This window comes from Lagopus muta, chromosome 2, assembly GCF_023343835.1.
Source record: "Lagopus muta isolate bLagMut1 chromosome 2, bLagMut1 primary, whole genome shotgun sequence".
NCBI lineage: Eukaryota > Metazoa > Chordata > Aves > Galliformes > Phasianidae > Lagopus > Lagopus muta.
The window spans coordinates 28869933-28897153 of record NC_064434.1 but is presented as its reverse complement, the minus strand read 5'-3'; the positions used below and the strand labels follow the sequence as shown (position 1 = coordinate 28897153).

The window sequence follows — 27221 nt, the reverse complement described above, 5'->3', positions numbered from 1 at the left end:
CCTTCTTCTGTAACAAACATGTTTCTGAGAAACAGTTTCAGAAACATATCTCTTTTTGTTCTGATGGATTATGGAGAAAGAAGGGGGAAGTATTTGAACCCAGTTCATCATTTTCACTGGGTTTCATGAAAATCTTAACAAGAAACTATTACTTCCTTCAAACTTAGAAGACAAAACGAGTGCTATGATGTAAATATTATGGATGGATTCTAGTATTTTCACAATCTAAAGCCTGAGAGGTTTTATGAAGAGAAGGGGGTAAATGGCAGTATAGCTAATGACACTAAACTATTCTTTGGAGGAAACATTTACAAACTAAACAGAAGACAGAGATTAACTCACTAGTAATCTTTATATAAACGTCTCAAGGAGTTCACAGAATGAAACTGATGAAAATGTCTTACAATAAAAAAAAAGAAAAACCAAGAAACATTAGAAATGTTAAACAACAAAAGAATAATACACTTCTTCACAGGCTAAAAAAATATCACAACTCGTTACAATTGGGTATAGAATTTTTTCAACATAGAAACATCCAACACATACACATAAACAAAATCAAACCAGTTACATCCATACACGTCTGTCAAAATTTTGTCATCAACACAATTACTTTTCCACCACAGTCTAGGTAATGATAGCTCCTCATTCTGTCCTGTTCTCAACAAGCATTGAAAATATATTGCAAAGGCAAGATATAACTATTTTTCTGCAAATATTAGAAAAGCAGAGCAAGAAAATGGAAACAAAGCTCTTCAGCAGTTCACTTGAAACTATTTTCTTCTGCAAATACTAATTCAAAATTTAAACAAAAATAGTATTTTTGAAGAACATTTAAAGATTTTAAGTGTAAAGGTGAGCATTTTAAAGGTACTCAGGTATTTTTCTGTTCAGTGAAACATTGCCTTAATGATTTAGAAGTCAATAAAACTAAGACATATATATATATATATATATATATATATATATATATATAAATGCTACTTTCAACAAAGAAACAGACACTTAAGTTAGAAAGTGAACGTAATAGTTCCCAACCAACCAGTCTTAAATTTATTTTTCAAGTTCTGCATTTTAAATTTTCTGGTACACATGATTTAACAAAACCTACTTTGGCTCCCAACTAACATTTGGCATTAGACTTCATCTCAGCACTAACCAAGAAAGTTCTTGACTTTTCCTTGACTTTGTGAGTAAGGAATACTGTGATTTCCTCAAACTCATGGAAATACAACTGTATTATTTGCTCTTGACATGGCATAATACTCCTTCACAATTAAACACATGACTTAGTGCTCAGCAGGGCTGCTGTGTGGACTTCATAGCATGTTCTCTCTTCTGTTTCTAAGGAAATTTTCATCAGTCTGAAATATTTGTTTATTCCAACTGATTTTCCTGCTCAATATGACATTAAGTCTGCGATATCTCTTGTGCTAGAAATATGTACTTTCTCTTCTGCAGCATAGCATTGCTCATAAGAATACAAAATTTAGGATATTTAAAGAGGGCTTATAGGTATAAGAAACATTTCAACACGGGAAGTTCATCCTACATACCTGGGTGGATGGAGAAAGACATCAACAATAAAAAAATCTTCAGAAGAAGAATCTTCTTCAGAAGAAGAAAAATCTTCAGAAGAAACGGTTTTAACTAACCTAAGCCAGACTAGCTAAAATAAATGGTTTTTAAAAAAGGAAAAAAAGGATCCATTTGCAGTTTACATTAACTGTATTACTCTAGTAACTCTCTGAAATCTATCACTGTTTAGTTTGTTATGGAGGCTCAGTCTCCTTGCAAAGACCTAGGGTACAGTAACACAGGAACTGAATCACACTGCAGAGACAACATTTTTTGCAATAAGATTTGTGGAAATCCAAGCAAATATAAGTTGTATATGACAAGGAAAACAAGAGACAAATAAAGAAAAATTTGTTTTACCTGCACTATCCCATATGAGCTCACCCGAACACACAAGAGACAGTTACCATGCCAGAGTGCTTCTCAAACAGTGTGCTGCCAAAGCCTATGCTGCCTTACATTAACAGCCTCTACCACTGCTTGCATATTCATAGCTCATTTTCTCCCCTTCATATTTAGATGCCAATCCATTAAATCTAATTTTAAATGGTTTCTTACCTACCTTGTGTATGCAATCACAAGTATTAATGTCAATTAGTTTCTACGGAGTTTTTATGGTACTACTGTGGTTATACCATTTGCTATGCCTTTATTTGCTAATTGTATTGAATTCTTCACATTTTTCTCTCATAAACACCCTACAATTATCCATTACTCAAAATTACATTTACTGATAGACACAGAAATCCAAATTTACAAGACTAAGCAAACTGTATAGACATCAATTTTGTAATTTGCAGTCGTCTAATTTGTGGCCTTCCAGTCCTCCTATTATTTACTTTAGCAAAACCATATTAAATTTAGGCTTTTTAGACCTAATATACTAGGACTTTTTAAAAAGAGACCATTAGATGTACTGCTACATTACTTGCATTATTAATACTAAGAGATGAAAACACTTAAATTATGCAGAAGAAATATCATTTTTCAGGTCTTTCGGGAACCTATTCCCTCACAGGAATTTTAGGTGTAATGGATTACCAATTAATGCTTTATCAAGCAGCTAGAAGTTTGCTGAATCAGAATCTAAAGTAGATACAAATCTTGGCTATACTAGATCAATTGGATTAAGTCAAATTCACTATCAGGAATGTGAAATGAGCACATAGTTGGAATAACAAGGCAAGGAGAAGCCAGAAGGAAAAAAAAAAAAAAAGTAATCCAAAGCAAAACATCCACAAATTCAAACAAACAAACAAGAAAATCATGTGCAGGATGTGGTGCTCATCATTTTTTTGTTGTTGTTGCTCACATCAGGATTTTCTTAGTCACATAATGCCTGGGTGGGGTTTTTCTGAGATTTTTTCATGAGGTTTAGATGAGAGAGAGGTAAATCCCAATGTGATGTAAAACAACAGGTATTAATCTAATTTCTAAGGGAAAACAAAGAGATCCTTAAATTTGAACAGTTGCATGCTCTAGACCCTTTGGGTTATTTATTTGCTCTCTGTAGAAAAAAAAAAAAAAAAAAGGAAAAGGAAAAAATAATAATTCAAGCAGAACACAGTTCTACAAGGATAGAATTATTATAGCATATAAACACCTCCATATTAAGACTCCATTTATGTCAAAATAAAAGAGTAATTTGATGTGCTCTGTTTTTGCTTATGTCTGGAAAGAAATACGTGTGGGTCATACAAAGCAAAACATTACATTTCATTGGTCCTATTTCTGCCTCATTAGTGCAATAATTGCTGTTCAGATTTAGAAGCAGTCTTTGTTTTTGAATACCCTTTATTTTCTAGACCTTAGTCCAACAGTTGTGGTATTTTCCCTGGATTTTTTTTCAAGAGCACATTAGTGGAATTGGCCACATTGTACTTTGTTTTTTGAAGTCTGTACATTTATAGAATTCATGAACAAGAAGTCAATTTAAGAATCAAGATAAAAATCTAAGGATATGTAACATTTACAAATACATTGATATCTAAAGCTCACTATTTAAAAAACTAATACAATAGTTTCTTTTTTGTATCAGTTGAACAGATCAATTTTCCTTCAATTGAGAAATGATGTTATGTCCAGTCCAATACTTCTTTTCTGCTGATTTAAAACATAAAAATTAAGTTTTCAAAAATCCACTTATGGCATTTGATTTTAAATCATAAAGACTGAATGTCAATTTTTGATCAGGGCTGTCTCTTAATTTACCTGTGACTTAAGAATGTCAAATAAGCTTTCTACTTCCATACTGCTTCACTCTGGATGTTAATTCGGGCCCTAAACAACCACTATTTTTGCATCAAGCTCTAATTTGCCATTAAGATCACCAACAAATGTTAATTTCATTTAAATACTTTCAAATACTTTTAATAGTGATTGCCATTAAAAAGGAAGAGTTCACTTGCAAGGTATATCTACATTTGCACAGTGTGGACAAAACCAAACACCAAAAGCTGATATGAAATACAAGAAGAATGTTTTAGTCAGAAGGAAAATGAATAGCGCTTTCTGTTTCTCAAAATAAAAACTTGCCATATTTGAGAAAGATAAAACTTATAATTAGGATGAAATCCAGCACATTCAAAATGAAAGAATCATGCATTTATAATGAGAAAACAGCTCACCATCCACCTACAGGTTACTGGTACTAGAGACATACAGTGAGCAGTGAGCATCTCTGTGAAGGCTAAAAACTACGGATAGATTTAAACCTCTCACATTTTTTCTGAAACTAGTCAAGAGTCACTTTTTATTGTAAACCATGTGACTCATCTCTGCAATCTAATTGTCAATTTACAATATTATTGAAATTCCATCCTGTAAGATCACTCAAAATAGTCCCATTAGAGTCATTTTCAGGGAAGGAGTGTAAAATATCGCTGTAAAGCAATTGTGACAAATGTAAAACCCTCGTTTTATCAATTCAAACAGATGATTCTTCAGAAATCAAGAATGCAAGAATTGTTACTGCCAAACACCAAACGTGGATTTATAAAAGAAATTATAATTCTAAAAAAAAAGAAAAAAGCCAAATACAGCTTTTTCAGTTACAGCTGTATTTCTTTTTTCCTCTCTTTAAAAAAAACCTCTTTAAAATCCCACTAGCATTGACATAATTCAATTCCTGCAATGCTCAATGCTTGCTTCCTAACTTTCTTGCTTCCATTTATACTGATAAATCACTGTAAAGGCCCAAGACTGCAACAGGCAATGACGAAAATGGAATGTACAGAATGTCAGCAATGGAAAGTCAATCACACTCCATTATTCAAAGATAAAAAACAAAGAACTCACAAATAACCCCTTTAGAAGTCCAATTAGTAGTAGGACTAATAACTGTACTTAAGAAGCTAGTATTTAGTCTTACCCAATAGGCCTTGAAACAATAATTTCAACTTGAGGTTCTGACTTTGATTCTAAAATAATGTTGTAAACTTCTTCATTTGTAGCTCCAGGCAAGGGTTTACCATTCCATTCTAGAACTTCATCTCCTTGAAGTTAAAGAGAATTTTAATTCATTTCAATATTCTTTTGCAAAGAAGCACAAAACATTTATGAAACGTACATAACTAAGTTACATTGCTCAAAATAAATTTAAAAATTATGTTGAAATCCAGAAAATGGTTTTTGAGACACTACCAAGGTTTGTTTCACAGAATGTAGCTACAACTTCTACAAAAGAAAACATATAAATGAAACAAATTGTCCTAATTTATTAAGTACTTCAGAGGTAATACAGCAAACATTACTGTGCTACACAATAAAAGTCTCTTTAAGAAGACTTTAACAGTAAAAACTTTACTAACAGTAACTTTAGCTCACAGTAATAAATGTTGACAATAAATAATTAATCTTCAAAAAATGGAAACAAATATCTAATGTTTAACTTTAATCAGGATTTTTCATTACATTTTATATACTGTGCAGTTTGAATTCTCAACAGAAAGTCTTCATTGTCTGTGTCAAATGAGCAAAAAAGAAAAGTCAGAATTAAATCATTACTTCTAAGGATGCCAGGGGAAAAGAGAAACCAAAACCTGATGTAAACGATATTTAGATAAGTGCCTTTTTTCAGCTTGTCACTTCCAGAATTTTAATAATATGTACATTGCATTGCACTTTAGTACTATTTTGAAAAGATAAAAGTATTTAATTATAGTTTCTTAATAAAGATCAGTGTATTGAATTAAACTGCAGGAACCATAAGGTAATCTTACACTCTCACATCCCATCCTATGTATTGGCCAGAACTGTGCATCCATTATCTGATACCACAAATATCCTTATTTTCTTTCTTGTAATTTTCAGTAACTACATTCTGCACTTAAAATCTATAATAAGGGGTGCTAATAACAACTTGTTTTTCAAATTGAAAAAAAAGTAACAAATGTCAATACAAAGTAGGATACTTTTGGAGACTCATCATGTGTCCTATTTCTTTATTACATTATTTGGTTAATGTAATCATCAAAAATTCATAAAAGTTCTCATTTGAATTTCTGGATTCCAATGAAGGCACTGCTTAAAACTTTTGTTCCTAAGACACTTCCAAAATAGTTGTTTAGGGCTATGATAAGAATATAAACCACCAAGAAGATGTTTAGAAAACCGTTCAAAAAGCATTGTTCATATTTCATTTAAAAATAAAGCTTGGAAAGTGTAAATAGTACAGTCAAACACTTGCAAGAGCAATAAATAATTATTATGTACTTTAAATACTTTAGGATCATTTCATAGAGCTGTTTTTCTTCTTTTTTTTTTTTTGGTAACATTTCATGCTGAAAGGATTAATAATGTTTGTTGCATCCATCATTCAGGTGACACTGCAGTGTTAGTAAAATTACTGCAGTGGGTTTTTGACACAATTGAGTAAGTTTCATAAGTTTTTTATGTTGCTTCTACAGAGTATAAAAAACACCTCCTGAGATAAGAAAGCAAAAATATACCAGTTAAATTCAACCATGGCACTTCAGCACAGACCAGAAGTGTATTGTATTTTTTTCATACATCCAAGCAAATGTAGTCATTAATAAGTTAGAAATGTAGGAAATTGTAGCATTCCATAAGAACATTACAGTGTTTTTTATCTATTCACCATATATTAGCATATCAAAGAAGTGATGTTAATATAAATTAACAAATGCATTACAAGAAGTCAAGAACAATATATTTTGTATGTAACTCATTGATTTACCTGCTCTGAGATGCCCCACCACATCAGCCAAGCTACCTTTCTTCACTTTGGTAATGAAGGCACCGAGTCGTCCTAATTCTGTCATTTTTCCTCCAACAACCTGGAAAATCATAAATTGGTAAGTTTCCAAGCCACAGACATACATCATATATATGTGAACATTGCAAGTGAACATCAAACCAAAAGTATGAAAATCCCCAAAACACCATTAGTGGTACAACTAAAAAATCTGCCAATACACCAAAAAGGAGCACATGCAAATAGTTCACACAAACACTGCTACAGTTAAAAACTTGGCCTCCCATCCAAGCACATAAGAAGACAGAAGATCAACTTCTGTCTTCTATTAAACAGAACTGAATGGTGTTTTGTTTTGAAGCAGTCTGCTTGTTACACAAATGGGTAAACAAAGGGGAAAAAGAAAAAGTCTCTCAGGTGATTCAATTTTTGATAAAATATAAAACAAAAGAAGCATTGTTGCTGACTTGCTATCCTCTCTATCCATCTCATTCTCTGAAGTCAGTACTTCTGTCAAGAATATTCTAGGATGAGTGCCATAATGAAATGAAACAGTAAAATGGTAGTTCATTAGGTATTATTACTTCATGCTGCCTACATGGTTTACTAGTCAGAGTTTTCATATAGATCCATACCCATAAAGACCCAGAAGTTTACCCGCCAACAGGGTTGTGAAAAGGGAATGTGCTAAGTTTACCATTACCTGGAGCTTAGTTTACATCATACAAAACTCAAAAAAAAAAAAAAAAAGAAAACAAAACAACAAAAAAACAGAGAAGCCTTTCAATCTATGTTTCCTACTGGGGCCAAACTTTTGTCTCACATTAAGAAAATTATGCTTGCTGCTAGCAAAAACCAGCCTTCTGCAAAACACTACAAAATGTTTAGTAGAACAAAGCTGTTTTTATCTTCTCTCCCTTTGAGATGAAATAAGTGACATACCATTACCAAGTTCACAGGGGTTTTTCCTGATTTAATTCCCATCACAATAAACCACCAACCTAGACCACATGTGAGGGCTTGAACACAAGTAGAAGCTGACTTAGTTGTAAATGAATGGGAATGTTTCCTCTGTTTCTTATTTTCTGTTTCTATTGGTTTCAGTGGAAAGAGGATGACACCTAAATTAAGTTTCTCAGTCATTTTTGGAGCTCCATATTAATAAAAATACGCATATATTTGAACACTGTACTCGCCAGCAGTCTCCAGAAGGATTCCTTTTAAGTGTTCTGGCATCTTAGGGACAAAAATCTGTGAAGTCCAGTACAAAATGAGTAATTTGGGATACTAAATGAAATGGAGTAATTGAAGAGTACTCTGACTTGGTACATTAAGGTTCCAAACAGTCAGGTCAGCAGAAATGTCATTCATTAGCCCATGAAGCATGTAACACTTACTTTTAGCCCCAGTAATGCACCTGATTCTTTTGGCATGGTTGTTCTCTTGTTAAGAATAACACGCCCAATTAAGCGATCTCCCTCTTTAGAAGGCTGCCACGTTACTGGATGCTGTTGATAAAAACAAGCAGTGAACAAAAATAAAAATAGAAATGCAACCACTATGTAAAAAATTTCAGCAGTAAGTCTACAGCTAGGTTTATATTACAATTAAATGTTTAATACAATTCATTATTTAAAATAGAATGCTACTAATAAGATTAGACATTTGCTATTGATTTCGGGACCCTGAAAATTATAAGTTCTGTTCTGTAGTATAAAATGTATGTTGCACAAAGCATACATGTTCATTATACAATAATATCCTTTCCCATTCTAATAGAAAAAAATATTACTAATTTCTCCGGGAGCAGTACCACATTCACTGCTTCTTCTGTGGTTAGTATTGGATTTGAAATCTATTAAAAATTAGTAGAGATTCTGATAAAAATCCCTTCTGATTTTTATTTTCATGATCCATGAAACCAAATTTTCACACTCACTGTACGTAATTTTTTTTTAAATATCTAAATATGTATAGCAAACTGAAATTATCAGCAATCATTTTAGTTCACAGTTACAACGTTCTTTTTCCTTATTGCTTACCGAACTAATAGGAGATGTCTCCCTGCTGTGCCACGTGGCAGGATCCAGCCAGTAATAATCCAAGTCACCTGGAAGAATATGAATAGAAAGAAATGTGTAATCTCTCAAACAGAGGAAGATGTATGTGTGATCACTTCTGGCATGCATGGGTTTTAACAGTTTGAAATATTTTGATGAAGTGAATACAAAAACTGCAATGTTTGAATTAAATTCAACATATCAGTTTGAAAATAAGATAGACTAAAAAAAAAAACAACAGAAGTGTATAATAACACAATTATTTGGACCTCTATTTTTTCATTAATCACACTTCAGGACTAGTTGTGCACTCCAACACTTTTTGTCAGTAGACTTCCCAGAACAGACCCCAGTGCACAGTATTTACAACGCTCCTCCTCCCTCATCCCAATAAAACACACATAGGACCACAACTAATGATGATGCTAAAGAGAATACTTCACAAAACAGGCATTTAGCTATAGTTAAGGACAGAACGGTAGACCACATTCTAGAATCTGGCAAATAGTTAATCAATACAACCAGTACAGACAGAGGGACACGAGAGCTAGAGGAGAATACACAGATTACCAGGCAAAACAGCCACAGAAGAAGAGTAAATAGTATCAACAGCAATTATGAGGTTGCAATCTTTCATTTTGCTTGGGACAAACTTACATACTATATACCTCAAGAATAAAATCTGGTCTGAAAGCAGTGGAAGGTTGAATTGGTTGCAAAAATAACCAACTCTACTGGCTGTTATCTACAATGATGTAACTGCACTCCTAAGATGGAAAATTAAGGAGCAGGAACTGTAGTAAGAAGACCACCAGGCAGTGCAGTTAGAATTTTCTTTACAAAAAGAAAGGGTGCAAATGGTACCGAGAAGGACTCTGAAGAATGATACTGGCTAGAACAGAACAAACAGAACACGACTTTGGATTTGTTCTTCCAAAGCATTTCTGTCCAAGTGCTAATTTTAAATGTGAGTTCTGAACCTTGTCACTATTTCATCCCTTAGGGTATTACTACGGTATGTTAGCAAAATGCAGTTGCGTCACTAGGACTGAAAATTACAGCTCCTTTCAAATATCTTTTTCAGTAACAGTGCTATATAGAAGTTCGGTCTTAAATAATCAAAGAGCTATTTTTGAAAGTTTTTACCTAAGAAAAAGTAGACAATTCTGACATTTAACATACAGTGCTTTTTAAAAAGTAAGGAAGCAAAAGCTCTAATAACCTAAAATTTAAACTTTCAAGCTAGAGGCTAATTTCAGTGCCTGAAAGAAACAGTTACTTCTCATTGAGGTTTCTATCTATACCTGCACTTCAGGCATTTTTTAGCTTCATTATGGGAAAGAACCTCAGTCATTCGAAAAATCACAGAAAAAAAAAAATTACAGAACAGTCCTCAGGATGTCCACAAGCTCTGTGTTGATCACTTAATAGCCACAGGGTAAAAACCCTAATTTCAGTAAGGACAGTGACTTATTTCAGATACCCTTAGTAATTTCGCCATGCTCTTAATCTTCAGAAAACAAATCTTATTTATTTCTTACAAGACATCTTCACCATCTGATTTGATGGAACACATCTCCATAACATTACTGTTAGACCAGTTCTTTTACTAGCACACAGTCATGCAACAAATGTCCAAAGAAAGCAGGCTTTTAGCAAGAAAACAAAGGGGTTTTGCATTTACACAAAGGGTTTACTACTTTCCTGACTGTCTTTATACAAATACATAGATGCTCATTATGAAATGCAAGTTATATAACCATTTATGACACATAAAAAATTTAATACCATATCAACTATGTGATCATATTCACAAGCTACTTTTAAAGAGCTTATTATTACCATTTGCATAACCACACAAGGCATTAGCTACTGCAGTTCTCGAATTTTGAGGGCTTAACTTCACATTTGAGATCTTGCATTTCTATTTTTAGGGTTGTTCTCACACCTTTAAAAAGACTTCAGAACTACAGCAAGAACAACAAAATGATGGAGCCAGACTGCCCCCCTGAGCTGTGTCAGCAAGCTGGGACCTGTGGCACAGAGCTCTCCAATTTTCAGTAATGGACTCCAATTTTCAGTAAAAAGCAATTCCCTTTTGCATACACTGGCCCCAGCTCTTTGCCTCCAAGATTCAGTTCTCTACAATAGAGAAATACTCAGGCAGGAATAAACCCAACTCCAGCAGGCAGAGATGAATCCCTTAGTTCTCAGGGATATTTTTGCTCTCTTTTTCTTTCTTCCTTCCTGCCTTCAAGTTTCCCTACTACCCCTCCTCTGGTTCCTTCCTGTACCTAGTATCCTCCACAAAGTTTTTGCTGCAGCAAGATCCTCTCAAACTTCTCTTTTGGCTTCCACATGCTCACCTTCCCTTGTCCATCTGCTTACCCTGTCATGCTGTTCCTCCCCGTCCATTCTTTTGCCATCATCCATCTTCTTTCTCCTTCTGCTACTGGCTTTGGTGTCTGCTCTTCAGCTGTGTACTTTAATCCCTGTGCCCCTCACAGCACGCCCCTTTATTCTAAGCTGCATCTTCACCACCGCCCACACCCCACACATGAATCCCTGGTCTTCTATCCCTTTCATCCCTCCTACCTGCTACAAACTTCCATAAATTCCAAGAAACTGATTGCTTTCATGTGTCCAGCCATAGGTTTGCTTATTTTTCTCTCTGTTCTTGGAAAATGAAAGTAGGAATTGTTCTGCAAACTCAGCTGTGCTGCGCCGCAGTAGCGCTGGGCATGCATAAATGTAGTGAGTAAATAAATCAAAGTTCCTGACAGAAAGCCTACAATTTGGCCAATATTTTAAATATTCAAAAAAAAAACATGAATTGGGGAGTAAAAGAAAAAAAAGGGGGGGGGAAGTCCAAGTTGTTTAAAAAAAAAAAAAAGACTGAATTAATGAATTTAAAATTAAAGATTTAAATTCAGCATTAAATAACTCATTGGCAAGCAAGCTTTTAGTTGAAACTAAAGCAGTAAAAAGTTGTTGTTTTTTTTTTTTGTACAATGGAAAGTATCAGTTTCTCTACACTAAATAGAATTATAATCAAACATACAAATTAAAATGTAATGGAAAAAAAAAATCCCCAAACGGACTTTAAAAATATTTTATTCCAGCAACATTAACACTAGATTTTTTTTTTAATATATCTGCAGCTGAATAGTATAGTTTTAAAATATATTTCTTGTCTCATCTGCCTATTATTTCTTTTCTTATTGCTTACTTACGCAGTTCTTGCATTACAGTATCCCAGAAGTGATGTTCAGTACCCAAGAACTGCATATTTCTTTAAATACATAAAATAACTTCACCAAGCTAGTACTGAAGAGTTCCAGGCACAGGTAAATACCAAGGAAGACTTTACAACCTGTAAGTGTCGTTTCACAACTTTGTAGGGAGATTCTGTCACTACAAAACAAACAAACTCAAACCCAAAAAATCAAACCCAAATAATCTATACACAAATTACTCTCTACACTGGCAAAAAACTACTAAAAGTAAGTGGTATTTTACAGATTTAAGACATTATGAAGAAAATAAAATTCTACTGAGGAAATCATCAATTTAGCACATTTAGCTCAGCTTCAACTGCTTTCAATTGCTTGTTAAACAATGTTCTAAATCTAAAAACATGAAAAATGTAAAAATAATAAGCCTCTAAAAGACATGGTAAGTGTAGTACCATTACTTCTGAACATCACTAATATATTTCTATAAAACATACAGACATACTTTGAAATCGAGCCTACAATTAAAAAAAAAATGTATTTGTAATTATAATTTAATTCAGACTAATGGAGTGAAAGAAGTATATCTTTATAAAATCCTTCTACCTAAGGGAGTAATTCAAAAAGTTGTATTCTGTCAGCAATAAAATACTTCTCCTATTAAGTGCTCAATTACTATATTGTTGGACTTCAATGTGCCACTGACATAAGTTACTTAACATGACACAAATTGGGCTGAGTCTTTTCTTGAGAAGTTTTTTTGCAGTCTTCAATCAAATTTCTAATATATTGCTTTGATTTTATGTCTGCAATATGCACGCCTTCCAAATAAGGGGGAAAGCAAGCTCCAAAACACATTTTCTCTGAAATACTTCATCACAAGCAGTGCTATTCATCTGAAAAGCTGATGTTGTAATGCTGTGAAGTGAAATTCCACAAAACTGGTAAGCATTAGAAATGACAGCCTCGTCTTTGCTGTTAAGCTGAAACATTGCTTTGTTGAAACAGGCACAAAATACAAGAAAGCCTGTTATCCTGTACGACCAGCCATGCTACTCCAGTGAGTCCTGAATAGTGGAGATAAAACACCACAAGACGCTTTCCCAAATCCAGACTGTGTATGGAGAGTGGTGGTATTCAGCAAAGAATGTGCTTCTGGTGCACTGTGGAAATCCAGATGCACCAGGTCTGCAGCTGCTACTTAAGATGAGAAGCAGACAGTCTATTGATAAGATGCAGTCAGCCCACATTAAGCACTTACTTGAGTCTAACATTCAGCTGCTAATTAATAAGGCAGTTCTAGAACATACCTAGGAAACTCAGACAATTATTTTGAGGGGATGCATCTATAATTAAAGCACAAACTGGCTTCCTATACAGACAGATTGGATCTATCTGATTAACAGTCATAGAAGCCATCTCTGTATTTGTCTTTGTTAACTTTTAGGCTCAGATACAATGCGTGTTAATGAGACAAAAAAATCTCATCAAAGACCTGTTATATCCATCACAGCTCCCATGGAAGTGGATCAATATTTCATGGAAACGATCAAATGTTTCCTCATGTAAAATCAACAGAAGCCACATATCAACCCACAAAAATGTAAAGAAACACAGGATATCAAATTGACTGTTCTCTTTCCTCATCACCATACTTAGAAGACCACTTTACTATTACTGGTACATGTCAGCTTTTTACATGGGTAGGCAGTTACAGGACAAGGGGGGATGGTTTTAAACTAAAGGAGGGGAGATTCAGATTGGATGTCCAAAGGAAGTTCTTTACAGAGAGTGGTGAGGTGCTGGAACAGGCTGCCCAGAGAGGTTGTGGATGCCCTGACCTTGGAGGTGTTCAAGGCCAGGTTGGATGGCGCCCTGGGCAATGTGATCTACTACTTGATCTGACAGCTGGCAACCCAGCCTGTAAGAGGGGGGTTAGAATTTGATTATCTTTGAGTTCCCTTCCAACCCAAGACATTCTATGATTCTATGTCTTCAGTGTACTGATTCTGTCATCAAAGAACACCTGGTCTCAATCACAGACATGATTTATTGTATTGTTAAATCAAGAGGACACTTCTATTTCCAAGAAAAATAGCAAAACTAATTAGTTGAATAAACAATGCATGTTTAAATGACTACAGTCAAAATGCTGACCAGCTTTCCAGAGAAAACACACTACAACCCTGACTTGATGTTCAGCCCTCACATGTAAGCGGTGAGCAGACAGTTCAGAAGCTACCCATTGCCTATATATGCAGAAATCCTCACAAAAATGCTCATTATCTCTTCAAATCAACTGACTTCAGATGCCTACAGTTAAGAACTTAAGTCATTGCAGAAGGTCTGTGTTTTACCATTTATGCAGCTTAAAGGCAGGCTGCCTCATAGAACGTGTGGGAGGAATTCAACCACATGACTGCAAAGTTTAGGTTATATTTTGTACTAAAGATACATAATTGCATTGGATACAAGCTCCCTTCTGTCACATATAATCAGCACTGCATGCTGACACACTCCCAAGTTCCAGTAAAAACTGGAACATACAAGTGACAATTTAGACATATAATAGTCACATAAGAACTGTGCTCTCACATGCCTGTGACTCCTGCAGCTCCTAATTTAGAGCCAGCCCCGCAGATTATCCCATCAAACACAATCTTTGGGCATTATAGCATAGTGGTGAAACACAAAATAGTTTTTCTTTACCTTCTCTAAATTTTTGAGTAACTAAAAGCGATTGAAAAAGAATTCACAGAGCTTTAGTGAGCACTACGCTTTTAGAACTAGACAACCAATAACCTACATACACTGAAAATCAATTTTATTCTATACATGCATGTCTAGAAGATGGGGATATTTTGTATTTTTTCCTGCACACAAAATGTGCAGGATTTATATATTTACATTGATTTTATATGAATCCATACATAGGATTTATATTTACAATTGATTTTATTTTGAAACAAACAGTTTAAAAATCTTCTGTTAAAGAAGCAGTTACATTACAAACACAGTGCAGACTGCAATGCTAATTGCTACTTGCAAACCAGAGGTAGTTCAGCAAGGAGCAGTAAACTAATGAGATACTATTTCGTTTGTTAACACCACCACTATTAAACAGGATCTAGTGAGAAGGAAAAATCCACGTGACTTCTACTTTCGTGATAGTTACAAAGTTGTTTATTTACAAGAATGAAGAGATCTATGCATGTCCATATTTATTTTTAATCTTGCAAAAGGCTGCTTTGCCAGTGACCGATTATTGAAGGCTCTTCCAATACACTTGTTTTATCAAGGTGTAAGGTGAGCTGTCTGTACACTGATTAAAATATAACATAGGTTTTTTATCCAGATATTTATTTAGCAAAGACTTTTTTTAAAACTCGTTTTGTGATCGTCTTTTGAGTAGATTTGCACACACATCTTTTGTAAGTATAGCTCTGGTGTTTGTTGTTGGCTGAAACAGGTTTGGCAGAAGTTCTACTGGTATAAGACAATCCAGCACAAAAACAACAGGGACAACTTGCACTTTTGATGGGTATATCTCCTACCTGAATCATCTCCATCATTATAAGGTATCAAACCCAAAGATTACAGATCTCACCAACTGAACCTTGCAGTCAAAAATCATGACTTGCCCAGTCAAATAGCAAATTAAGGATTTATGAATGTTTCTAAAAATTTCAATTAGGACACCCTAGAGAAGGGCAAAGCATAACAAAGAAGGTCCTTAGTTTCCTGAATCTTTGGGGAATTTGCTTGCGAGGAGCACCAGCTTACCTTTTTTTAGTTCCTTCACTCAAACATTGAGAGTGGTGAAGCATTCATCAATCCCTTCCAGCTCTATTATTGTTTTAATCCTACAGACATTCTGAAATTTTATTCTGAGGATGCGTAGGTCACTCATGCACTCGTGCAAATGTATATGATACAGTTTACAAAGCCCACAAAGGGATGATCTCAGATACATGTAACACAAAGTCTTCAGAAAACATGTTTTGAGTGATAAAGAATCTGGAGAGTCTTATAAATTTAAAATACCAAGCAAAATGCATAATATCCATTAATTCAAAAAGTTCCTTTAAAAGCATTATTCAAAACATTTTATTGAGGACAGTAGAAAAAGTGTTTAGCTCTACCAAGAATTTTAAATCAGCAGGCAAGTATTTTAATTGTTTTCTGACGCTGCTGCAATATCTAAAAGGAAAGAAAAAAAAAATCAAGAAAAAATTGGTTGCCTTGGGTCTAGCTCAGAGTCCTGATTTTACTGACTTTGATGAGTCTTGAGTGCTTGCTAATTCTGTAGATGGATGGATGTAAGGAGACTTTTCTGAAATTTAGAGCTTCTTTTAATTATTTTATTATATCCATTTAATTCTAACTCAATATTGACATTAAATTCTTTCTACTGTATTATCTGAGTTCCTGTTTAGTATAATTAGCACTATCTTTCTTTTGGCATAATCTTTGAAGGCAATATTTTCATTTTTATCTCCTTTGGTATTTTTCCTCTGGCAATTTCTAAAAAGATTCAAATTAACACTTTGTATCTTAATATTCATTAAAGCCAGATTCACGAAGAAAGTGAAATTCAAATCCATGCAGCAAGTAAAATCTAGGGTGTTTTAGTTGTCATTACATAGAATTTTTAACAAGGATAAGCAAATGAAAAATAATGCAATGCTCTGAAGCAGCAGCTCATGCCTTTAAAATCCTATGGATATGATGCCAAGTGACTTATCAGTGCCCTGGTAGCACCTACAGCAAATAAGGGGGTGTATTTGAACATACATTTTCTCCTACTGTGGGGAAGAAAAAAAGGTATTTTTGCTCAGATACAGAAGGTAATACACAGTGTTCATGAAAATGCTGATAGAAACAACAGCAACATGGAGCAGTACTTCTCATTATCCACAGGAATGGGACAGGCAGGAAGGCAGTGAGTTGTGTTGATCATCCAACATAAATGCACACACGAACAACCAGGTAGATCCACACAAGTCACTGGAGAAATAAACAAGGAAATTCCATTTCAGAACAGAAGTTATTTATCATGAAACTCTGGGGAGATAATTTATCTAAATATTACGATGAAAAAGAAAGTCTGAGTTAAAAAAAAAATAACACAAAAACACAAAAACAAACAAACAAAAAAAAAACCCTCTTGGTTGTCCTGTGCTTCAGGGCTGTAAAGGAAACAGAGGAGATGAAATTCTCTGATTATGATTAAAGACAGAATCATTCTGCAGTACTGTGATGGTACTACTCTAGATCACCAAATTAGGAAGACATGTCTGCTGAGCTTCTTTTTTGATGAGTATTCATCATACTCCTCTGTTATACCGCATCAGAGGGTAAGGGGAGGTTTTAAAGGCTTTTCTTTCTTCCATTCTGATGGGAATACTGCAGAAAGCATTTCTAGAGTGAAAATTCAGAGATCATTGACACTAGGAAATTAACCAGGAAAGAACTCGGAATTTTGCCTCCCACCAGTAGAGAGGTTAAGTACATCTGCAGATCAAACTCGTGGAGACCTTAAGGTTTTGCTGTTGTTGTTTGTGCTTCATTTTTACTTTGCTTTCCACCAGTCTGTCTTCTGGATACCTTGCATCTAACCAACATCCTGACATTACAATGACCTTTAGGGCAGTTCAGCCTCTACAATTTTCTCCTTGCAGAAAACAGTTACATTTTCACTGCTAAATACTTAAGTCAACTGAAGTGTGGCTACAATGGAGAGATTAATCAGTTAAACTCAATAGCAAGTGAGACAGGATCAGCTTTGCAGTCATTTGTAATTGTGTGGTCTGGCATACAAACAAAAGACAAATACCTTGAACAGAGTCCAGTGGTGTGGTTATAAAACACCCTTCAGCTCCCCAGTTCTACACTGTTCTAAAGTCTGGAGACGCTGCTGTGTGCCATCCCTACAGCACAGCCCCAAACCTGCCCAAAGCAGGGTCAGTCCCAGCCCTGGTTCACCTACTGCATGTACTTGTGCCAAGATGCGCAAAAGTTCATTGCATGGCAATTTGTGGCTGCCCACCACAGTGAGTAGTCTGAAGAAACAGGGTTTTACCTTCTTGGTGTAACTAAAGGCAACTAACTGAGTGTTAGAATCAGTGCAAACATTCTCCCCAGCTTCCTCCTTAAAACTGTTCACAGCTAGGGCTGACCTTGGCCTCTTTCCAAGCTCAGCAGCATCTAGTTTTCCTGATATTCCTGCTGCTGTTTCAATCCATCTGTTTCGACTGCTCCTCAACCTCATTTCCTCTAATTCATCTCTTCAGATTCTCCTCTGTATACACTCTTATTCTCCTCTAAACTCTGCAATAAGAAATTACTTTCACAAGCTGACTTCTTAAAATACGTTAGAATAACTGTAATGTTTGAGAAGATAAAAATTCTTTGCACAATCTTTAGGATTCATTCTCCTCTTGATTTTTTTTCTTTTCTCCTTCCAAAAATGACTTTTGCAGGCACTACCCAGATAAAAGATTTCAAAGACTTTTGTTATTTTCAACACATTGCATAATCCCCAAGGAACTTGCAGTCATCAATCCTTCCTCTCACTTTCCCCTGTGATCCTTAGTGATTTAACTCAGAATCTCATTCCTAACACAGATACCTATTTTTTCACAAAGAGGCGTAATGTCCTTCACTGGTTCAGAAAGTGCAATGCATCAGTATGGTGATGCAGAGATAGATAATATACAACATAATCGTAACTTCGTGTTTATTAAAACATATATAATATTATTATTATAACCATAACTGGATATAATGCAAATATAGAATAAAACATAGAACAAGACTATGTATACACTTTCACTAATATTTTTTCTAAAATAGGATACATTAATAAGTAACAGACACATATTCCAATCTGATCTTACTAAAACTACTGATGGTACATTGCAGGGGATTGAGGACATATCAATTGCCTTCTGCCCAACACAAATAAGACACCTGAATATTTGCTTCCTGAAGTAAATTTCTAAATTCTTTAGCAATGACTTCTCCAACGTACAAAATATTCGTAAGAAATCAGATTATTATTACTTTTCAAAAACATCTACATTTTGATGTGTGCTTTCACAACAAGCATTTTTTGTTTAAAAACTCAGGCCATATAACAACAGTAATGTCAAATTATGTCTGGCACATAAGTTTTTTGAGCATAAACATAACTGAAACACAGAGTTATAAGCAAAATGATTCCTTGCTCCCTGCTCAAGCTGTGCATTCGCTATGATTAACACTTTAGATTCAGAGGATACATCTCCACTCAAACCGTACAGTTAAAAATATGTTATGGAAAGATATATTTAAATAAACAAACAGAAAAAACATATCTAAAACCTCTGCACCGTATAGCCACTTGTTTACCTGTCCCTGAATGCAATGTATGGAGCAGAAACTGAAGAAACCCCGCAAACATAGCAGCATCAGCAAGAGAATGGTTAAAAAAGAACAACTGGCATCTAGTTGTTTGCAAGTTGCAGTCTGCAACTGTAGCAAAGCCAAAACGATATCAAAAATCCACTCCAGTGTGAAGAAGATGATAGTAAAAAAAAAAAGTCCCTAAGGTCCTTGCGTCCCGATCCTTAGCCAAATTTTTCTGCAGCGTCAAACATTCAGCACTGGTGACACCAAGCAGGGCTATGAGAGCTCTTGTCATCCAAACAGATTTCTGCAGTGGAGTGCAAGCATCGATTACTGCATTAGTTCATACATGCTCACTGCAGCAACGAGGAGTTTCAGTCTCCAGAAACAGCTAATGGTTTCAGGAATCCAGAATTAACAATTCATCAGGAAATAAAGCAGGAGAAAAAAAAAAAAAAAAAAAAAAAAAAAAAAAAAAGAGTTCCTCCCTCCCTGGGTAGAATAGGGGAGAAGTTTCTTAGTGTTTTTGGAAGCCAGTGGTACCCACAGGCTCAGGAATCAATAGCACTGCTGCAGTTATTTATATTCAGCAGTGGTGTGCTGAACAAGTTCTAATGAACTGCGTAAATGAAGCAGTCAGATGGCTGCTTTAAGTTACATAAAAATTCGCAAGCTGTAGCTTTACTCTCAAAAACGCAACGGTCCATGAAAAAAATTACTGTGTCTTTTAGAAATTAAAGGAATATTTTAATATTTCTCTTATATAATGTGTGCATGAAAAATAAAAAATAAAAATATATTCTAAATTAAAAACATACAGTATGTTGATTTCTAAATTACATATTCAAAATTAAAGAGAAAATCACAGTATGTATCCCAGCATACAGGGGAAAGATTAGCAAATTTTATTAGCTGTAGTTATCTGATCTCTAGAGAATTTTATCTAACTTAATCATATCCAAATCCTAAAGCAATGAACTTATTTTCTGAGCAGAAACAGCTTTCCATGGTGAAAATATTTGTTTCTCAGTAGCATATTTAGATACTGTACAGCAGAAAAAACAAATAAACAATAAGCTAACTGTTCAGAAATCACAGTGGAGAAAACAAAATACGATGAACTAACATATTTAAAACTCTCTGCAAAGAGAAACTTGTAAGGGAAAAAATATGAGTAATTAATCTTACTAGAGTTCACAATTATTTCATCATATATATCATATATATATATATATATACATATCCCAGTATGAATAAAAACATGTTTCTAGTGAAGTAGATTCCCTGTAATTCTTTCTGGATCAAAACCAAGTTACTGAATGCTGCCTTTCACACACTGTCCAATAGCAACAGAAATGTTGCTGATGTTCCAGGTGACTGCTGACTTTCAGTGTTCCAGCATAGCACTAGCAGAAGGACAACATTGTTTGCACTGCTTTTTCACTGCCATGCCCTTGTTAGGAAATGACACTTCTAAGGAGTGATCTAAATGCGTATGTTTGGTGGCCCTGCTAGGCAGGGGGGTTGGAACTACATGATCCTTGAGGTCCCTTCCAACCCAGGTGATTCTGTGATTCTGTGATAAGGAGGGCAATGGACAGTCTTTACATATTACGAAGATGACTATCTGGACATCTACTGGCCAGGGAACACATGTACAGCTTCCTCCTGAAGCTGGAGAGCATTTCTTGCAAAAGGAACAAGAGGCAGACCATGCTGAGTGGCAAGCGCTACCACAACACACCCTCCCTCACACTCTCTCCTGACCGTCCTATGTTTCTCCTTGAAGAACCTCCTATTCTTTGGCTAGGGTCAGAATTGAGGCTGTGCTTCATTTTCCAAAGAACGTGCCATGCCTCGATTCTGAATGCTCTCTTCTTTCATGCATCCACCACAACAGATGAAAAAACAGATGCAAAATGTTTCATAGAATCCCAGAACATCCCAGACTGGAAGAGACCCACAATCATCGAGTCCAACCTCCATCCCACAAAGCATCACCCAGAATCAAACACTGTGTCTGAGAGTGTTGTCCAAACACTGATTGAACTCTGGCAGCTTGGTGCCATGCCCACTGCCCTGGGCAGCCTGTTCCATGTCCACAGCCCTGCCGTGCAGACCTTGTCCCTGACCCCCAGCTGCCCCTCCCCTGACACTGCTCCATGCCATTCCCTCAGGCCCTGTCACTGTCACACAGAGCAGAGCTCAGCACTGCCCTTCTGCTCCCTGTGAGGAGCTGCAGCCCCCATGAAGCCTCAGCTCCTCTGCTCTCGGCTCAGCACACCAATGGAGCTCGGTGCTCCTCATACTTACTGCTTTCTGGACACTTCATCTTCTTAGCTCTCTTTTGGATGCTATTTGTATATCTCATACTATGGTGCCCAAAACTGCACACAGTGCAGTGCCATCACGCCTCTTACCCAGCCAGTAGCTCTAGATCTGATGCACCTCAGGGTGCAGTTGGCCCTTTTGGCTGCTAGGACATAGCGCCGACCTTGATTCAGCTTGCCATTAATTTTGTCCTAAAATCTCAATTCTTTTAAGAGAGACTGAACTCTATGGGATTTCTTTCCTGACTTTTTTATTAATTGTCATTTCCATATCATGCATGCATTTGCAGGAATGCAGCTGTGAGCATATGAAGAACAAGAAGGTGACTGAAAACCACCAGCACAGCTTTATAAAAGGCAAATCACTCACCCCTGACCAACTGACTTGTTTCTTCGGTGAGATAACTGGACCTGAAGACAAGGGGTAACAGCACTCTTGCTTAAGTCTGCTAATTGTAGCAAGACTTTCAACCAGCTATATCCTTGTCACTGTATCAGAGAGAGATGGATTGACAGGGGAAATACAAGATGGTTGGAAAGCTGAAGCATTTGACTCCATAAATGACAGGCAAAAGTATTAAATTCAACTGGTGGCAAAACGTTAGTGATACAAAGAAGTATCACAACAAAGATTTCTTGGGAGGAATCAAGCCTGTGCTTTGTTCAGCTAGCAGTACTCCAGACCATAAAACATACTTCTGGGATCACAGAAAACTTGAGTGTAACTTACGATGGACTTTGGCTGTGCATCCACAATTAAACTAGATGGAGAAAACATACCTGCATCTGATAGGTTTAGATGCAGAGTTTGGCTGACATTAATATAACTAACTAAAAGATTTTTGTTTTCTCTGTGTGTATTTTCCAAGCAGAAGTGTATCTTCTTTTCAGTCAGGTATTGCCCAATATAGAGATTTTATTTTTTCAGATTCTTTGGCAAAATACAACTTTTCAAAGACAATCATTCACCACTTTTCATTTAAAATGGTGTTTCCTTTTATATATATATATATATATATATATATATATGTGTGTGTGTGTGTGTGTGTGTATATCTATATATATATACACAAGGAAATATATATACACAAGGAAATATATACACACACAAATGTATACATACATATCCAAAAATGTTTTTGTGCTGCTTCTACATTTTACTTTTCAACACTGTTTGGTACGTCATAACTGCTCAGAAAACCAAAACTTGAGAAGAGGGATGACTGTGATGAAAAAGACACATAGCTCCTAAGCCATTGTCTGCACCCCAAACACCCACCATGCTTGTTACAGTTCATAAATGTTCCTTTCAGTTCAGATATGAATGCATTCTGTTTATACACTTAGTCGTCTGGCAAAAAAATGCACCAAAGTAGAAACAATGCAGACACATCAACAGGGCACATGGAGCTACTAAGTTTGGCTTTTTATTTAGCTTCAGATACATCAATGTCATGCTGTCGCTACTCCATGGCTTTTAGTTCAAACTTGCTTTTAGTTCAAACTCTGAGTTGAACGAATTCAAGTGGAAGCAAAGGAACTTAGCAACTGTTCAAAAATATTATGTAAATCTCACTGATGCAGTACTTAAGATCTTTGCTATCTAACTTTCATCATCCAGTAATATTGCAATATTGAATATCAGTTACCCAATCATCACAAAAAAAGCCAACAGCATCTTCTCAGACTGATCATCTTTATAATCCTCCTTGACTGAAGAGGATCTACAACAATCACTGCTGTAATGTCAGAATTACAGACTTCTGTCTTCTAGATTTCCTCTGACATCACAGGAGGATGAATTATCTTCAATATGAAAAGAGATTTTGTGAAGCATCTATTATTTCTTTGTGATAAGAGCAATACTTAAAATATCTATAAAGGATCTGCTAGATAGTCTTTTTAAAGTCAAAGGTTTTCTTAACCTAACCCTAATTCAAACTATTTGCTTATCCATTCAACTGTCAATGAAAAACAGATGCTTTCAGGAAAATGGTAACCGGTATGTACATACCAACTTCCTAATTTACTGAGCAATAATGATGCCAACTTTAACTATTATTTCTAAACTGTTCTTTTAAAGTCTCCATAGAAACAGACTTCTCCCAACTCTCGTGCCCTACATCATGGTGGATGTGAAAGACACACATTCAAAGTCTCTTCCCTACCTGGAAAGGAAGAGGGATGAAGTGCTGGTATGAAGTGTTGGTATGACAAACCTACTTTTGACAGCTGTGCTCAGGTACAGGCCTGAGCTCACAAAAATGGACTGCACAGACCAATTCAATGTTACAAACTATAGGCAGAAAAGACAAGCATCTAACCTGCACTTGAATTTGCCTGCCTGAGGAGAGTAACCACAGCAAAAGCCACTATAATCTGCAAACCTGGGCTCCAGCAAAAACAGATTTGACCAATAGCAATAATGTCATTATAGCTTCTGATGAGAGTCAGCTGCAGCACCCTACCAAAATTCTTTAACACAATTCCATTTATTTTATTTACTTCTTTAACTTACAACACTTTTCAACTCTTTTCCCCATTGCAAAGTATAACAAAAGTTAATGCTGCTCCTGAAATTATTCACGTACAGGCTGTGGTTGAAGGGGTGTACAGACATGGGTGAAAGACATCTAGGGATCACTAGTTCATTCTCTCATCCAGTTAGGGACAAGTCTGAACTTAATTTACATTCCCTCTTTTTCTTTCAGATTTCTCCCATATCCTGTAATTCTAAAAATTTCAGACTTAAACATGGAAATTAGAGCAGCAGTACCATATGTGCTGATTTCATTCTGAAAGACCTATATCTATTAAACAGCATTTTTGTTACTTTTGAAATTTTATATATAATCCAAACAAACAAATATCCAACACATCTATAAGCTGGGCTAAACACTGAGCATGTTTTTTGCTTAAGCATTTGCTTAACGTTTAAGCCAGAAAATTCATTCCTAATCCTTATAGCAACTTTTTAGGTCAAAGTAAGATTAGGCCCACCATAGTGCATACAACTGACGTTCTGACAATAAGCCCTAAGTTAATACCATTATTTGTTGTGGGCTTATTTTGTTTTTTGTTGTTACTGTTTTAAAACAAGACAAAGATGCTTATAGAAAAGAATTTTAAACGAAAGGCTTGAAGAGAAGTCTAAATGCAAATGATGAATTTGTTTGTTCAATAAATAAATAAATAAATAAATAAATCACTAATAAAAATTAATGTCTTCTGAGGTGCCTCCTTTCAGTGGCCTGGATGAACAGCCATTCCCTAAGACTTCTTTGGCAGTAATATGTAAAACTGGGTAACTGGAACAGATTAATCAACTTCGTGTACAGCTGATCTGAGAGCATCTTGTCAGTGGGAAAAGAGCCCATAGCAGCTGAACCTACTCCTAAGAGCCCCTTTCCATTCTAGTTGCCTGGGGGCAGTTCTGTCCTTCCACAAGCTCTGCTTCAGCACTACTGGCAACTCCATGTGCCTGCCCCAAGAGAGATAACTAAACCTATCAGGGCATGGTGACAAGGCTCACTGAGTTTTCATAAAAATTGTCAGAAACAGTGAAGAACCAGAAGAATCTTTATCTACTTGAATTTGAGTTTGTGAGTTATTTTTATGGGCTTTGTTTTTTCTCTAAGTGCAAGTCATTCCCACCCTGTTTTTTACATACAGCCTGAGCCCATAGAGAACATCACATTGCCTGTTATCTCGTAAGTTTTGATGTAAGCTTACAGCAGTTCACAACCTTCTTACAGAAAACTAGCAAAAATACTTTACCAGGAGAATTCAGTCACATATCTGCTGCAACACTGCCAGTTACATGGCTATGTATCTCAGTGAAGCATTGGGACCTTTTTTTCCCACTTATGTTCAGCTTGTTTCATTTGCATATGCATGCATGCACTTTACTTAATTGCACGTACACAGAACAGATTTCTCACTGTCCAACACTAATTTAACAAGCACTTACTTATAATGGCTATGGAGTTATACGTAATTTCAGCTACTCAAAAGTACAGAGTACTAATTGTACTGAATAGTTTAACACCGATCAAAATTCTGAAACTAGAGCTAGATTGGAGTTTCATTAAAATCCAAATCAGATGCAGATTTGCAGAACGTAAATTGGAACTAACTTTTAAGAACTAGTAATCTCCATAGCAAGAGTATTTTACTTGAAGTTAAAGCTCAGTCACAGATTTAAACAAATTCCACTCATTTTAAAACTTCATGCCCAACTCTCCCAGTGAACAGATGTAAAAATACACCAGCAGATGTTACAGTAGGACTTGACTTGCCTACATTACAGATTTAAAATACCTACGTGAAAATACTCAGCTAAGAACATATAAAACCAGCCTCCTCTGCAGCCTTTCTGTGATTGACGCTTTTTTCAGCCCATTTATACACCCTGCCGCATGCCCTACTTTGGATGCCAGCATTATAGAAGAAGAAATTGGTGGGGCAAGGATTGGATTTCTGCCTCCTTCCTCCAGGAGCACCCCCAGCACAAAGCCCTACTGCGGACTTCACAAGGTTGCGAGTAACACAAAGTGAGTTTACTTAGGTTCCTTCCAGTTTGCCATCAACACCTAATTATGAAGCATATTTTCAAGCCTCAACCATGTGAACAAAATGCACATTTAAGCAAACAGGAAAAAATGACTATGCAAAATGTGAAAGCATTACATCTATTTACATTAAAGCACATGAGCAGTTTTCAGCATCTCCTCAGAAGTTGAAAACATCTGTTGTAACTACAGTGGGATAAAAAGCACAAACTTGTCAGCACACAAATCTATTAGTTTAGAAATAAGAACTTATGTAGAACTTTAGAAGAATAGGGTCTTCATTCAATTTGCACCAAATCTGATTAGAACTCTGCACGGATGACATTAGGCAGAAGATGTTCTGTTTTAAAATTAGGTCTGGATTGCATTTATAAGTGCCTGGTTTATACGATCCCAATAAGTCTACACAGAGAGTATAAATGCAGTTTATGCTTCCTAAGAGGACTCCTTTTGCCTTCCTAGGTTGGTGTTACATATAATGCTCAACTATTACGGATTTAAGAATAAGAATTCCTACAGCCTGTATTAATAATAAAATAAAAATGATTAACAGCAAACACTAATAATGTCTTCTAAAAGGTAAAGTATTTTTTAAAAGGAAATCTTAGATAACAGTTTTGGACACTGCTAAACAGTTCACAGAATCTCAGGTTGGAAAGGATCTCAAGAGATATCGTGTCCAATCTCCCTGCCAAAGCAGGTACCCTACAGTGGGTCACACAAATAGGCATCCAGTTGAGTCTTGAATATTTCCATAGAAGGTGGAAAAGCACACAGCCTCTCTGAGCAATCCTTACCCATAAACTTTTTCCTCATGCTTGTATGAAACATCCTGTGTTCAAGTT

General features: G+C 35.7%; 1 protein-coding gene across 43 annotated transcripts in view; it reads right to left on the bottom strand.

Annotated features, from left to right (window-relative positions):
- RIMS1 (regulating synaptic membrane exocytosis 1) overlaps window positions 1–27221 on the bottom strand; it is a 292326-nt gene that overhangs the window by 122942 nt on the left and 142163 nt on the right. For 42 of the 43 annotated variants that reach the window (XM_048938224.1, XM_048938235.1, XM_048938239.1 and 39 more), the window contains 4 exons: window positions 8836–8903; window positions 8191–8301; window positions 6776–6875; window positions 4949–5072 (listed from right to left, as the gene is read on the bottom strand). In XM_048938224.1, coding sequence (XP_048794181.1) covers window positions 4949–5072; window positions 6776–6875; window positions 8191–8301; window positions 8836–8903 — 403 coding nt within the window. Of the gene's footprint in view, window positions 1–4948; window positions 5073–6775; window positions 6876–8190; window positions 8302–8835; window positions 8904–19478; window positions 19889–27221 lie in introns of those variants that run through there. The other variant, XM_048938236.1, reaches the window with a different exon arrangement.